This window comes from Octodon degus, unplaced genomic scaffold (genome assembly GCF_000260255.1).
Source record: "Octodon degus isolate 3935 unplaced genomic scaffold, OctDeg1.0 scaffold00108, whole genome shotgun sequence".
NCBI lineage: Eukaryota > Metazoa > Chordata > Mammalia > Rodentia > Octodontidae > Octodon > Octodon degus.
In genome coordinates, this window is record NW_004524684.1 from 129,617 (window position 1) to 143,630 (window position 14,014).

Below are 14,014 nucleotides of genomic sequence, written 5' to 3' on the forward strand. Positions count from 1 at the left end.
TACATCCTCGAAGGCATGGTACTGCTTTAGGGCCTCGCGCTCCTCCGTGTTCACAAGGTGAACTCTTCCACAGAAACTTGTCTTCACTCTCCAATGTAAAGCAAACCTTCCCGCGACAGCATCCTGTTTATTTCTCCCTAACGGATGCCTTTGCCAGCAATGACCTATTGCATGTATTTGCAGTGTCCCCGCACCTAGGTCTGTAATCTTTATTTAGTGCTCTGTGTACTGTGCTCAGCAGCTTGGCACACAGGTGGCATTTGTTCCGTATTGATTGACCACATGTTCTGGTGATGGAGCATTCATTCATTTTTTTCGTACGGAACAGTGCTGGTGATGTTTCTGAAACAGTCTAACACAGCACCTGCTAAACACATGCCGCTGGATGGATACTTGAAAAGCCACCCAGGAACTTAATTTTTTATTTAGGCATCTCAACGTGGCTAGGGCCTACCCTATGATCTGCGCAGCCCTGAGTACTGCAGCGTGCAGTATCAGGCTAGGTCTGTCAGGGCTGGATCACAAACAGGTGGTGGTGGCGGGCTTTCCCTCTAGTGAGGGTTGGCGGATGGCTACGGGGCGACGGCGTTTGGAGCCAGCCAGCCTGCCTTGCGCTCTGACGCTGCCAACGTCTTTATATTTCCGTTTCCTTCCTTGCCTTTCCAGGTGGTATTAGGAATAAAAGAGGTTCAAGATCTACAGCCTGCAGCCTTTCCCCTGCAAAGGGCAACAGTGTAATGATGGTCACTACAGGAGATATACGTCGACCCTCAGGGACTATGGGGACTGGCAGGTAGCTGGAAGTGGGCTCTTTAAGCACCTGGGCAAGGGGAAGAAAAGCAATCTTCCTTCTGCAAGGAAATGAGTACAGAAGTCTCCCCTTAGTCGCTGATTCTCGCACACTCCCAAATGCAGGGGAGGAGGACCCCTTCCACCCTGCAGTCTGCTCGCCCTGTAGCGGGCTGATTGGAGGCAAAGGCCGGAGGTTAGCAGCACTGGAAGCCGGCACCCCGCTTTCGACTCGGGCGCCGCGGTGAGAACGAGCCGGGGATTCGCCTTCTACGCCCCGCGCCCTGTTACCACCGCTGCCTCTCGCCGCCCGCGGCGCCGTACGCCCTCCCCTCCCCCATGCCAGGGACCCCGGGCAAAACCGACCTCTAAAGGAGATAAAAGTGGGCTTTAAAATCGGGACACCCCCGCCCGCCCCAAGAACCCAGTCGCAATGAAACACAGCACAGCCTAGTGCCTGGCGGCTGTTGGTAGGATCTCGCTCGCCAATGCTTACAGCTTCGCGGATCTCCACCCCGAACCCCACAAATCACCCTTTCCAGGCACCGCGCGAGGCTGCCAATTCCACTTTCGCTTAATCTCCTTTAAATCCGGGCCAGATGAGGTTCTGTGGCCGCTGCGATGTGCGGGGCAGGAGGGACGCGGGCTTGGGAGATGCGGGGCGCGGGCGGCCCGGGGGGCGCGGGGCGCAGACAAAGGACCCGCGCCGCGCGGCCCCGCGCTTTCCCCGCGTATCCTCTGGGGGTGGGGAAGGGGCGACGTGGGGTCCCAGGGCCCGGCGTCTCCCTCAGTTCGTTCGGACGGCCGGGCTGGAGGCTCCGATCACCTGCCTCCCCGTCCCGCACCCGGACGCTCGGCCCGCGGCCCCTCGGGTGCTCACGGGACTCGCAGCTGGGTTTAGGGGACGCGCGCCCAGCCAAGGCAGGAGCTGCCGCCGCCAGCCGAGGGGCGGGGCGCGCGGGCGGGGCGCGGCCGGGACACGTGTGGCGCGGGGGGAGCGGCGCCCCGGGCTTTAAGAAGGTGCGGAGGGGCGGGCGCTTCCCAGCCCCGGCCCGAGCTGCGCGCAGTGGCGGCGGCGCGCGGAGCTGTAGACCCCGTTTCCTCTCCGCACCGCGGCCGAAGTAACTTTGGGAGCAGCCGTCCCCGGCGAACTTCCCGGCGGGCCGCGCTCCGAGCCGCTGCGCCCGCCCTCCCGCTCCGTCCGGCGCCGCCACCCTGCATGCGCTCGGTAGTGGCATGGGGCGCCCGGCGGTGCTGCCGCTGCTGCTGCTGCTGCTGGGCGCCGCGCTGAGGGCGCGCGCCGCGGGTGGCTACTACCCGCGCTTCTCGCCCTTCTTTTTCCTGTGCACCCACCACGGGGAGCTGGAAGGGGACGGGGAGCAGGGCGAGGTGCTCATTTCCCTGCACATTGCGGGCAGCCCCACCTACTACGTGCCGGGACAAGAATACCACGGTAGGTACCGAGCTCCTCGTCCTCGCCGCCAGTGCGCCCCAGCGCAGCTGCCCTTCTGCCTCCCTCCTGGGTCTCCGAGACCTGGGTCGTGGCCACCCTGGTCTCCGCGCCACTCTGCGTGGAGGGAAAGTTCGCGAGAACGGAACGCTGAGTTGAGGCGTGCTTCCCACCCCTCGCACGGTCCCCTGACACATCTGCTTCGGGGAGCCCCTGCCGGTTCCGACCACCCGGGAGCCCTCGGGGACCGGCGTCTTCCCCTGCGCTCCTCGTTCGTGAAGCGGGCGCGCGGAATGGATCCGCAGAGCTAGTTTCTTTAAGCCCATTACTTGGGCTTCAGACCTTCGTCCTGCTCTGGGTGTGCCCCCCGGGGAGTGAGGTCCCAGGTGGCGTTGGGGTGACCCTGGGCTCCGCTGGCTAGCTGGTGACAGATTGGAGCGCCCGGTCCGCGCCTGCCCCGCGCCACCTGCCTGTCCGCGAAGTTCCCGCTGCTCCCAGCCGGGAGTCGGGGTCCTAGTGGTACTGAAACAGAGCGGCTGCTCCCAACTCTGTTTTCCTTCAACTGTCGTTTAAAATGTCAGTAATTGATGATTTTCCCGATTCCTCTTTTACTTTTAACATGGTGAACGTTGTTAGCATTGTGTTTGTGATGTTTGTTGATGACTTCGCCTTTTATCTGCACTGCTTTAATTTCCATGTAGGGACTAGAAGCCTTTATAAAAAGGGAGCCCTTTCAAAAGGGGTCGTTAAGCAGGTCTTCATCAAGGTTAAACGTTATTGAAGAAGTAAAATTTAGCACCAAGAAATATAATTTCATATAGTGTATGTATTTGTAATATTTTAAACGATGAGCTGTGTATATGGAAAAATACACATTTTGTCTGTTTTTGGTTTTCCTGCTGGGACCACTGAACATTTCACTTCTATGGAGCTTTTAAGTAGTGTAACAGGAACTATTTACTTAGAATTTCAACGCAAAATATGTGTCCAGCCAAAGAGAAAACATTGTCTAGTAAGCTCATGTCTTGATTTTTTTCCTTAATACACTAACAAATATTGACATGGAAGACTGTTGCCCATGGGACACTGGCATTTCAGGTAGACATGCATATGACAATTACAAAAGTCCTAAGATATTTCTGAGGTTTTATTTTTCTTTAGACAAACCTTCATAGATGGTCTAAAATATGCAGTCTAAATAAATGATTCCCTAGAGGTTAGAACTGTGCCTTTACAACTTTCTTGTGGCATGGTGGCAACCTTGTCTGTGGAATTTTAGAATAAATTAGGAAAATTAATTTCCTGACTAGCCCCTTTTTAATAAAAGTGCATTTCTGTGATCTTCTCAAGAACAATCTGGTGCTTTTCCGAGGTCATGGAAATCTTTAAAAGGACCGGCCAATATGACAGCAATCTGAACTACCCGGAAGCCCACTCGCCCAGATGCTCGCCTTCTTGAGCTTGAGCCAGTATCAGTGAGCACTGCTTCGAGGGGCGACCAAGGGAGGATGCAAAACAGTGCTTACTTACTCTGTTTTCCTGTCCTTTGTAAGGGGCCATTACAGAAATGTCAGTTCAAACACCAGAATATGTGGTAAGACTTTGCCTTTGCTGCAAAGTTTGCAAATGAACCAAAGACTACAGTCATAGTCCTAAGGATGAAAAGAAAGGGTGACCTAGAGGAAGAACGAAGTGTAGTACTTCAAACTGGACATTCTGGGGTCCCCACTGTCCACCTCTTTTCTGTTACCAGAAAAGGCAGGGGAAGGACATTATATAAGTCAAAAATCAAATTTTAAGCTTTGAGCATAATGTTCTATTTAAAATTCCTATTACATGTTGTGTCAAATACAGACTTTGGCACTAACTATTGACACAAGCCTTCAGTAAGGACTTTTTCTATAGAAGCTATGTTTCAAAATGAAATTATGCATATACAGCATATGTCTCTTTCACTTGTGGACTTCTGGAAAATTCAAAAATTAATTATACAGCATCTAGAAGAACTGACTGCTTGCAGATGAGAAAACTTCATCAAATGCACATTAGTGGTTAGATCATATTGACAGGTAGTACAGACAGAAGGTCACTTGACCAAAAGTCTTACGCTAAGAAGTCTGTATATGTTAGCTTAGGAATTTATTTAACCATCTAAACCTTCAGAATGTAGCTGATATCTCTGAAAAATCAGTCTTATCTGTGCTTCTCATTACAAACAGTGTTTGCATGAATGGTATCCGGGAGGAGCACTGGTTACTGTGCCTTTTTCTATGGAGAACAATGTAGTGTATTAAGACAGAGGTGGTATGTCCAACAGCGTCTAATAGACCATTATTATAGATCAGTCACCTGTCCCCGGAGACTTGGGCTGTATGACAGTATAGAATAAAAGTGGCTAAAAACTACAGGACGCTGTGTGTATCATATACATTTTTTTATTGACAATCTTTGATAAAACAAATATAGTACTAAGAAATCTGAAGCCTGCAAGGATGAAAGAATTGTCATGCATGTCTAACATTAAGAAGCATATCCAGCTGTTTGTGGCATTGGCGGCTCTAATAAATGTGCATGATTGTATTTCAGAGGCTCCCATCTTTTAATAAAATGGTGACATTCAACATCTCTGTTCTCATCTTCTGTGTCTTCTAAACTCTGCTACACGTGACTCTTGAAGGCATTGTTAGTCACCGCAAATGATGATGGCTTCCCATGAACACACCATGACTGCAACGGAGGAGATCAGCCAAAAGGGGTCTCGTATGCATCATACTGAGAGAGAAAGGCCTCAGGATCAAGATCAGATTTTTTTCTTTGAATGGGGACAGAAATTCTAACATAGTCTTTTTTTCCCTGTGTGCTTGCCAGAGGTCAAGTCTGCAATTCTTCTTTTTTGAAGAAAGTTGTAAATGATCACAAATGGAAACCTAGATGTCTAGCTGGGGACATACTTCTCCTTCCCAGCCACACCCAGTGAGTTCCTGCCCCTTCTCTTAGGGACAGCTGCACACTGTGAAACATGTGAGGGCTGGTAGTGTCTTCCTCCCCCACACGCTCTGATATATATCTACCATTTTTGTTTGCAACTTCTCTCTGTGCCCAGTGATCAATTTATAGTGAATGTAATTTATCCATGTTTAATTCTTCTGTGATTTCACTTACCAGTGCTTGAAATATTTTTTTTCACCATTTTGCTTACAATAACTTCAGCATCACTAGAAAGACAGATAATATACTTTAAGATAAAAGAACCTTTTAAATACTTCTGAAATCACACCACTAAGGGCCTGCCTACTCACAAGATTGGCTTCTCTTAGTCACTGTCACAAATGAAAAATCAGTCATTGAACAAATCTTGTAGCTGAAAGCCACGCGTAGGTAAGCGAACCAGCTTCAATTTACACTTTGGGGAGACGATTTACCTGCATATCTAATGGCTAGCGGCCCTGTTACGGCAGCCTAACATGGAGAAGTATTGTACTTCATTAGCAGTGGTTATGTGGGCATGGTTACATATTTTTGGAGAAATATGCTCCAAAATACCGAGCAAAAGAAAATACTGCGTCTTGAGCAGAACTGGCTTTGGTAACAGGGTGTTAGATTTTAAAAGGGCTTGGTGGTGGGAGGGAGGGGGGTAATTCTATTTGGTAAATCCAACCTCCATTGGTAGTTCTTTCCTTTCTACTTTTCTCTGTTATGTACTGCTAAAATTGAACATTTTAAATAGGCACAATCACAGTAGAGCATCGAAAACCCTTAGCTGTAACCCTCAGCAGTATTTCTGTTGTGGACACGTGTGTTCCGACATCAACTGGTCGTTGTTTAAAATCACTCTTCAAAGGAAGGGAAGCAAATGGCCTTTCAAATATAGGAATGATGTCTATGTCAGACATGATTTTTGCAAATGTACTCCAAATTTTTTTTTTGAAAGGAGTAATCTTATCATTTGAATTAAATATGCTGTTGCTAAGGTGTGCTGGTGATCAGGTGTATGGTCAGTCTTTTCCTTTCCATGTCTTAGATTCTGGAATCAGCATGTTTAAAGTGTTAGAATCATTTGTCAAATGCAATTTATAAGTGGACAGCAGCTGTGTCCTGTTTATATATGACTATGAAAATTGGGCATTTTAAAGCATTTTGTTCTGCTTGTCACAGATTTCATCTTATTCTCTGTGGCTTCTTCCAAACATACTTTACTGATGTTCTTCAGATTGTTTTTGAAATCATATAAATCTTGCTCCACCTGATTTATATTCTCGGTGTGTTTCACTTCCAATCTTGAACTAAAAATTCAGGTCTTTAGAATCATAATTAAAAACAAAAATTTTTACTCCTTGCACTGCATAACTAGACATTACTTAACTAGCACAATTTTCTCCATTTCAAAATATTTGAAACTGTTGTTTTTATTTTCATTAAAAATGTTCAAGAATAAAATAAGATAGTTTTATTACAATCACCAGTGTATTTTTATAGAAGTGTCTTATTCCAATAAGTTTCTTTTTATCTTTAAAAAGATGATGAATTTTTAATAAGATTTTCAAGTCAGTTTTATTGCCTTCCAAATGAATTAATTTCATTCAAAAGGAAGTAACTAAACTATCTTTTTTTGCCCTTCTGAGAACAGGTCAACTTTATAGGAAGGCCTGGGAGCCTTGTATCATTAATTATTTAGAAGAAATTGCATATTAAGCCACAACTGTTTTCTGATTATCTTAAATATTACTTTGAAATTTATATTTTTAATCATCACAAATTTTTAGTAACACTTTTATTTTGTTGTATTTATGGTTGGGAAGCATTGATTGACCAGCCCTTCTTAAACATGTGAATTGCAAAAATTTGTTATCTATATCTATATTTGCACAAATATATAAAGTTCTTAGCTGGGCATGGTGTCACATGCCTGTAATCCCAGCACTCTGGGAGACTGAGGCAGGAGGATCACAAGTTTGAGCCTAGCACGGGCAATTTAGTAACTTAGATCCTCTCTCAAAATAAAAATGAGGAGAGATGTAACTCAGTGTGAAGGCTCAGGTTTCATTCCCCAATCCTCTAAAAAAAAAAAAAAAAAAGGCCTTTATGTCTGTAGAAATAGATAAAAGTGAAGTTTCCTGCTTTCAGGAGGAGGTAGAATGCACTGGGTTAGAATGGGCAGGCTCGCTGTGATCAAAGAGGAGTGATTAAGTTATTTCTGAGTAATGACATAACACACCTATAGAAAAGAGAAATACATTCAGCTAATTTCTTTTGGTTTCAAGGAACGTTGGGTGATTACCTCTTCCATGATCAATTCTAGTCATCAATTTTAAGCAAAGATCTCTTTAAAATACATTTTCAGAAATTAGATTGATTTTTCAAATATGAAGATGCTAGGGGATCATTTAAACACAGAATGAAATACCTGGTGCTCAGGACTCTGCCTGTGAGGCACCTTCTCTTTGGTGTGGTGTGAGTGGCTTAGACAGTATTTACTGTGGTCACCTCATTTCCACTCCACTGAGGCAGCGCTTCTGCAGGGTTGAATGCAGGGCCTGCTGGTAACTGACTACCTTTCAAATGTGTCTTTCTCTAAAATCACATGCATTTTTTGTTCTGTTCCTGGGAGGACCCAGCTATAACAAGTGGATTTGTAGGGGTGTGTGCAGTAGGGGTTCAGCACCAATGCACCAGTGTTGAGCTGAGGTACAAGGAACCTTAACCATCCAAAAAAAGTGTAGTTCATTAAACAGCTTTGACTGGTGCAAAGAGGTAGTTATTGTGACTCTGAATTTCCAAAGCAAACATTTTAATATCCTGGGTGCCCTGTAATGCTGAGCCAGCTTTCTTAGAAAAACACAACTTTGTGTTCAAAACAGAATAAAATTGTATTGATTGAAGGACTATGTGAAGCTGTAAGGCTGATGGATGTTTGAAATAGGGTTACTGGAGCCCATCAACCCAGGGACCTGAGCAGGAAGGATACTTGGCTATCTGTTAGTGCCGCGCCTGGTATGTTTCTGCCTTCGCTGCCCTGTGCCACTTCCATCCGTTTCTTGCCTGCTTTCTCCCCTGGTGATCTCAGGTTTCACACTGTTCACTTCTTTTCTTTTTCTTCTTTTTTTTTATGAGCAGAATATATTTATTGAGAGAAAGAAAGCTCCTGTCCAAGAGAGGGACAGGAAGGGGGCCCGAGTGGGTAGTTCCCCGGAAAGCTGTCTCTTCCAGGGACTTTTATAATGTAAAACCATGTGAGGCTAAGGTAGAAAGAATGGGAACTCGCTTAGGTGGGCAGGAGGTGGGACAAAACTATGGTCAACCAATGGGATTACATATGGGACAGGGTCTTTTCCTGTTGGGGTTGGAATGTGGGATAGGGTCTCTTTCTGTTGGGGGTTGGGCTAGTGACTCACTTGGGTCTTTCTAGGTGATTGATACGTATTTAGAATATCAATCCCAGGTACTACTCGTTTAGCATTTGTTTGACCTTTAGGTCTTTAGGTCTGGTTCACAGCAGGAGCATCCGCCCCTCTCACAGTTGTAAGGCATCTCATCTTCTGTGCTGTCTCCTTTGAGTGCCTGGCCCTGTCTGACTGCCTATAATATTTTTATCTAACTAGGCTGCCTGCAATATTTCCCCCCTCTGAAGAAGTAACCTGAACTGCCATGAAGGGAAATATGGGCGAAGACCGCTCTGGCTTCTTCACGCTGAAATGGGTGGTAGTTGTTGACTGGCAGTCAGATATATTCTTCAGAGGTTTTATCTAAAGGCCCTCGATAGATGACAGGCATTTTTCTCTTGGGTAGACATATAGCTTTGAGTCTGGAGGAGACAAAGCCAAAGAAGTCAAATAATCACAACAGGATAATCATGAAAAAGATGAGTTAGAACTTTTTGTAGTTCTATTAGTAAATACCTCTTAAATGTGAGGTTTAATCCCTTTTATCTTTTATGGCCATTGTATATTGTCTCAAACAAACTGGCCTTTTATATTTTACCAACTCTGTTATTACTTGGGGCTCATGGATTGCCAGAAATAGGGAAAACCCTGAGTACTCTAGTTTGTATGTGGGGTCACTTGCTGGGTAACTACCTGTGGAGGGCCACCGGAGCAGCTCTCCTTGAAAGAAGAGCGACTGTCTCCATTTTGACTGAGCATGACCGTATTTCCTATGTACAGAGCTGGCTACTGTAATCAGTTGGCCTTAGGTAAATATAGGCCACCTACCTAGCTCAGCTCACAATGATTCCCTCCCACTCCTAGTCACAGGCCCTTCTTTCCCTGTCCTCTTCCTTTTTCTTTTCTGTTTCATAGTTCCGTTTGTTACTCTGTCTCCCCTTCAGACTTCCTGCTGTGACCATCTCTACTCCTTTTCTCACCTCTCACCATAACATGAAAAGTCTCACTACATTTATATCAGTTGTTCATTGCCTACTTGTAATAACTGGAGTAAGTAGGCTTCTATAATGCTAGCTAAAATACTGGTTTTATCTGTGACATGCACATGCCCATTAAAAAATTATGGACTTGTTATTTCTAGTAGAAGAGTGATTCCCTCCTCCCGATAGTTTTTTTTTTTTTTTTCCTTTTGTGGCTCAGCCTGCCCCCAGGGCAGGGCTGGCATGGCACATGGTGGAGGGGGGAACTGAACGGAGGTCCCTGTGCTTGCTTAAACTTGCCTAAGCGAGCGCTTTAGACCGCTGAGCTATTTTGTCAGCCCTGCCTAAAGGTTTTTTCTTTCCTTTTTTTTTTTTGTAACTTAGTATGGGATCTACAGGGTCTTACTACATAGATGGGATTTATAGTGATCTGTCTATGTTCAGGCTCACAAGAGCTGGGATTACAGTCGCGCGCCATCACGCCCAGTCTCAATTGCCTTCTCAGTGCGCCCCAGGGGCGGGGCCAGCACGGCGGGCTGGGGATCGAACTCTGGCTGCTGCGTCTGCCTAAGCAGGCCCTTTACTCCGCTAAGCTATTTGGCCGGCCCGCTTGCCTATAGTTTTTAGGTTTTGAATTAGCCCCCTTTCTCGCTGTCTCATTCTGTGCTTAAACTAAAGAATTTGAAGTTTGTTCAAAAAGTAAATATACACAGAATCGAAGCGCAGAAATTATAAAACTGCCCTGGATTATTTTGACTTGCAAAGGCAGCTCTGTTTGGGGGCTTCAGTGCTCCAGGCTGCCCCTAGTCTATGGGTGCAGCCTGTACCACCTCAGGTGATCTCACTGGCTTTGGAAAAACTCCCCGTTGTGGTTGTGTAGCTACCGAGACAGCAATGCCACCTTTTTAGGTAGTTGGCACTCAACAGAAAGACCAAGAAGGAAGCTAGTATGGGTATAAGCAAAAACTGTTGTATTAGAGTCAGAGGGAGGTGTATTGCTTTGGGTAACTTCATAGCCTTTTTTTTTTTTTTTTAAAGACAGGGTCTCGTTGTGTAGCCCAGGCTGGCCTCAAACTGGCAGTGGCCCTCCTGCCTCAGCCTTCCAAGTTCTGGGATTACATGTGTGCACCATCACATCCAGCTCCAGTCTTTCTTGAGAAATCTGCATTATTGTTTTGTGCCACACAGGCTGTAGTATCTATTTCAGTTCAGAAATCTGGATTCCGTGGCTGAGAGCTCAGACTTACTGTTCTGAAAACAGAAGTCCGGAGAGGTGCAGCGATGTACCATGGAGATCTGGCGTTTCCAGCAGAGAGAGCTGCGTGGAGCACTGTCTCACTCTGCCGTAGACTGCCAGCACCTGGAGCCAGTAGCCTGCCTTCTCTGGGCCATTTCCTTATTCTTTCTCTTTGCTTAGCTTTTCTCTCATCTCATCTCCTTCTTTCTTCTTTCCTTCTTTGCCCTCATCTTTATTTTCTTCACTGTCTTCTGTCCCCCTCCCCCAGCCCTGTGATTCTAGGGCTCTAATCTAGGGCCTGGTGCATACTAGCCAAGTGCTATATCACCAAGATTAACCTTCAAACCCATTTCTTTACTTGTAGTACAGAAGTAATCGTAACATATTGTATTTCACAGTTGCAAGGATCAATCAATCAGTATATATAAATCACCTGTATTTTCTAAATAGTAACTATTATCTAATCTAATTACCCTTCTTGAGATAAGGAAGCATCTCCAGAGAAGAGCTCTTCACCCAGGTCTGTTCATTTTGTGTCTTGTCAACATATGTCACCACACTTCAAGAAAAATTCCAAATTAAGCATATGGAAGGGAGTCATGAAAGTAAGGAAAAAACCTCGACACTAAATAAATATGATAGAAAAAGTGCTTCCCATCTAAAATTCATATTTGACTCACTCACAATTATGTTAATTAGCATAGTTTTGGTCCAACCAAAACTTTTGTTAATTTGCACAATTCCTCAACCAACCCTTCCTCTCCCTAAATTGAGTGTTTTTCTTTAGTTGATGGTTATGATAACGATTAAAAATTTGTGTGTTTAGATGGAAGGTGCCTATAGTGTTGTTTTAACAACCCAATGAAAATTTAAAACTAAAATCTTTTTAGCTGAATTAAAGACTTACTGGAGAAATTTAGGTTCACAGGTGGGCAGGCGGTAAACTGGATGGTTGGGTCACTCACAAAAAAATACACAGGAAAGACACTGGCTAATTCTTGCTGTCTGCCTACTGCAGCAAAGTTAATATGGGGAGACACATGACGGACAGTTAAGTTGTGTAGGACTACGGAGTTACAGGATCCCTTTGCCGCTTTTCTAACTTTTATGAAAGTTTCTTCACATCACTTTGTCGGGTTGGTATCTTCTTCCATAGACAATAGTGGAGGAAGATTGTCTTCCTTGTTTCGTGGCATCATTAATTGTTTTTTTTTTTTAATTTTATTTTATTTGTGTGTGTGTGTGGCCAGCTCAGCCCACCAGGGGGCGGGGCTGGCTGGCATGTGGTGCTGGGGGATTGAACCGCGGTCCCTGTGCTTTGCTAAGCTTGTTCCAAGTAGGTGCTTTAGACCACTGAGCCATCTCACCAGCCCGGCATCATTAATTGTTGTCTTAGCTACTCATTACCGGAACTGCCTGTTTTCCTTCCCTTTCCTTCCTTTCTGTGCACTTTTGATCCTCCTGCCTCAGCCTCCCACAATGCTGGAATTATAGGTATATCCTACCATACTTGGCTAGAATGTTTTGCTAGCAAGGTGCTTAGGTCAACTGTATGTCCATTTGAAAATGCCCCTAAGGTCCCATGTCACTCCATGTAATTCAGTCATATAAGGTAGAAATCTACTGATCAGAGCTTTTGGAAGTTCTTGATATAACTGATAAAGGAGATTTAAAAAAATCAGCAAGTACTTCTTTTTGCACTTTCTTTACGTATTTCTTCTAGCCAGGAGTTGATACAGCTATCCTGTAACCTTTAGGGCTAAGGTTGGTGACTAAAAATCTTTAGGAAGTCTGGGTCCTTATTCATAGGTAGCTATCTCGGCCCAGAAATAATAATATTTTGTTGTAACAAAAAATTACTCCTGTTCTATCAGTTCGTTGCAGCTGAATGCAATCTTAATTAATATGTGTCTGCCTGGCAAGCACAAGGCTCTGGGTTCAATCCCCAGTACTGTATGCTGTGTTAGCTCTGGAACCCTGGGTACACTGTGACAGCTCCAAAACTGGACGTGGTGGCACACAACTGCAGTCCCAGCGCTGGGGAGGCTGGGACATGACTACGAGTCCGAGCTGCATAGTGAGACCCGGAACCAAATAAATGAATAAATAATTTTTAAAAAATTTAAAAAGAAATAACCAAGTTAACTTACTTATTTACTTATTCATCTTTTTGAGACAGGACTCACTATACAGTCCAAGCAGGCCTGGAGCTCACTCTGTAGCTCAGGCTGGTGTTAAACACACAGCAACCCTCCTGCCTCAACCTCCCAAGTGTTATGGAGTTACAGGCATGCGCCACCATGCCTCGCTTAGCTTTGTCTTTTAGATGAGTTACAGTTCTCCAGTTACACCCTGAGTTGCTGTGGTCCTTTCAGAAAATTACCTTCGGTAACTTTGATTACTGAAGAGGTGCTAAGGTGTTTCCTAAGATGCTTTTGTGTATATGCCTTCAAAATATTGCTGAAGTCATGCTGTTTCTGTACAGTTGCAAAGGTGGTGCGTTTTGGCAACTTTTCTCGTTAGGGTTTGCATCCTGTGCGGGAGGGAGCTCCAACTCCTGGAGCTCTGATCTCCCGACAGCTTATGCTTCTCAGTTTTCCTCCACTGCATTTTATTTCCTGACACTCCTAGCTCTCTAAAATGCTGTGTCACCATATGTAAATCCTGTTGACAGTTAAAGTAGAAGATGCGTGACACGGTTATAAATGTGATCTCTGCCCCGAGCGTAACCTTGTTTGCTATGGCTGGCTCAGCCCCTAGGACAACATCCAAGTTTGTCATTTCTTTCACTTATCCATTTTGACAGAGGAAACAGACATCCAGACTTACCTTCTGGACTAGGCGGTCTGTTAGGCCACCTTTGTTGTATGTGTTGCGATATCCGATGATCCAACCTCCAGAGCCTTCACACTTCCTGTTCTTGCATAAACACTTCCTGTGTTCTCATCCTGCAATACAATGTTGCATGTCCAACGTTTGTGATGGAGGGATGTAAGAAAAATAGTTGGTTCTAACCTCTTAGAAAAAGTGGGTGTATGTTCCCATTCCAGCTACTGGTCTTATCTGAAAAAATTCAACCCAAGGACTTCGAAGTTCTTTTTTTTTTTAAACATTTTCCATCTCTCTTTTTTTTTTTTAATTTTATTTATTTATGTATATGTGTGTGGCCAGCCCACCA

The 14,014-nt window shown here is 45.1% G+C and overlaps 1 protein-coding gene across 1 annotated transcript in view; it reads left to right on the forward strand.

Moving 5' to 3' along the window:
- The first annotated feature begins 1,846 nt into the window (after positions 1-1,846).
- Positions 1,847-14,014, forward strand: part of Reln (reelin) — a 493,244-nt gene continuing 481,076 nt past the window's right edge. Inside the window, exon 1 of the mRNA XM_023724314.1 lies at positions 1,847-2,242. Coding sequence (XP_023580082.1) covers positions 2,026-2,242 — 217 coding nt within the window. The 5' untranslated portion in view covers positions 1,847-2,025. The remainder of the gene's footprint in view (positions 2,243-14,014) is intronic.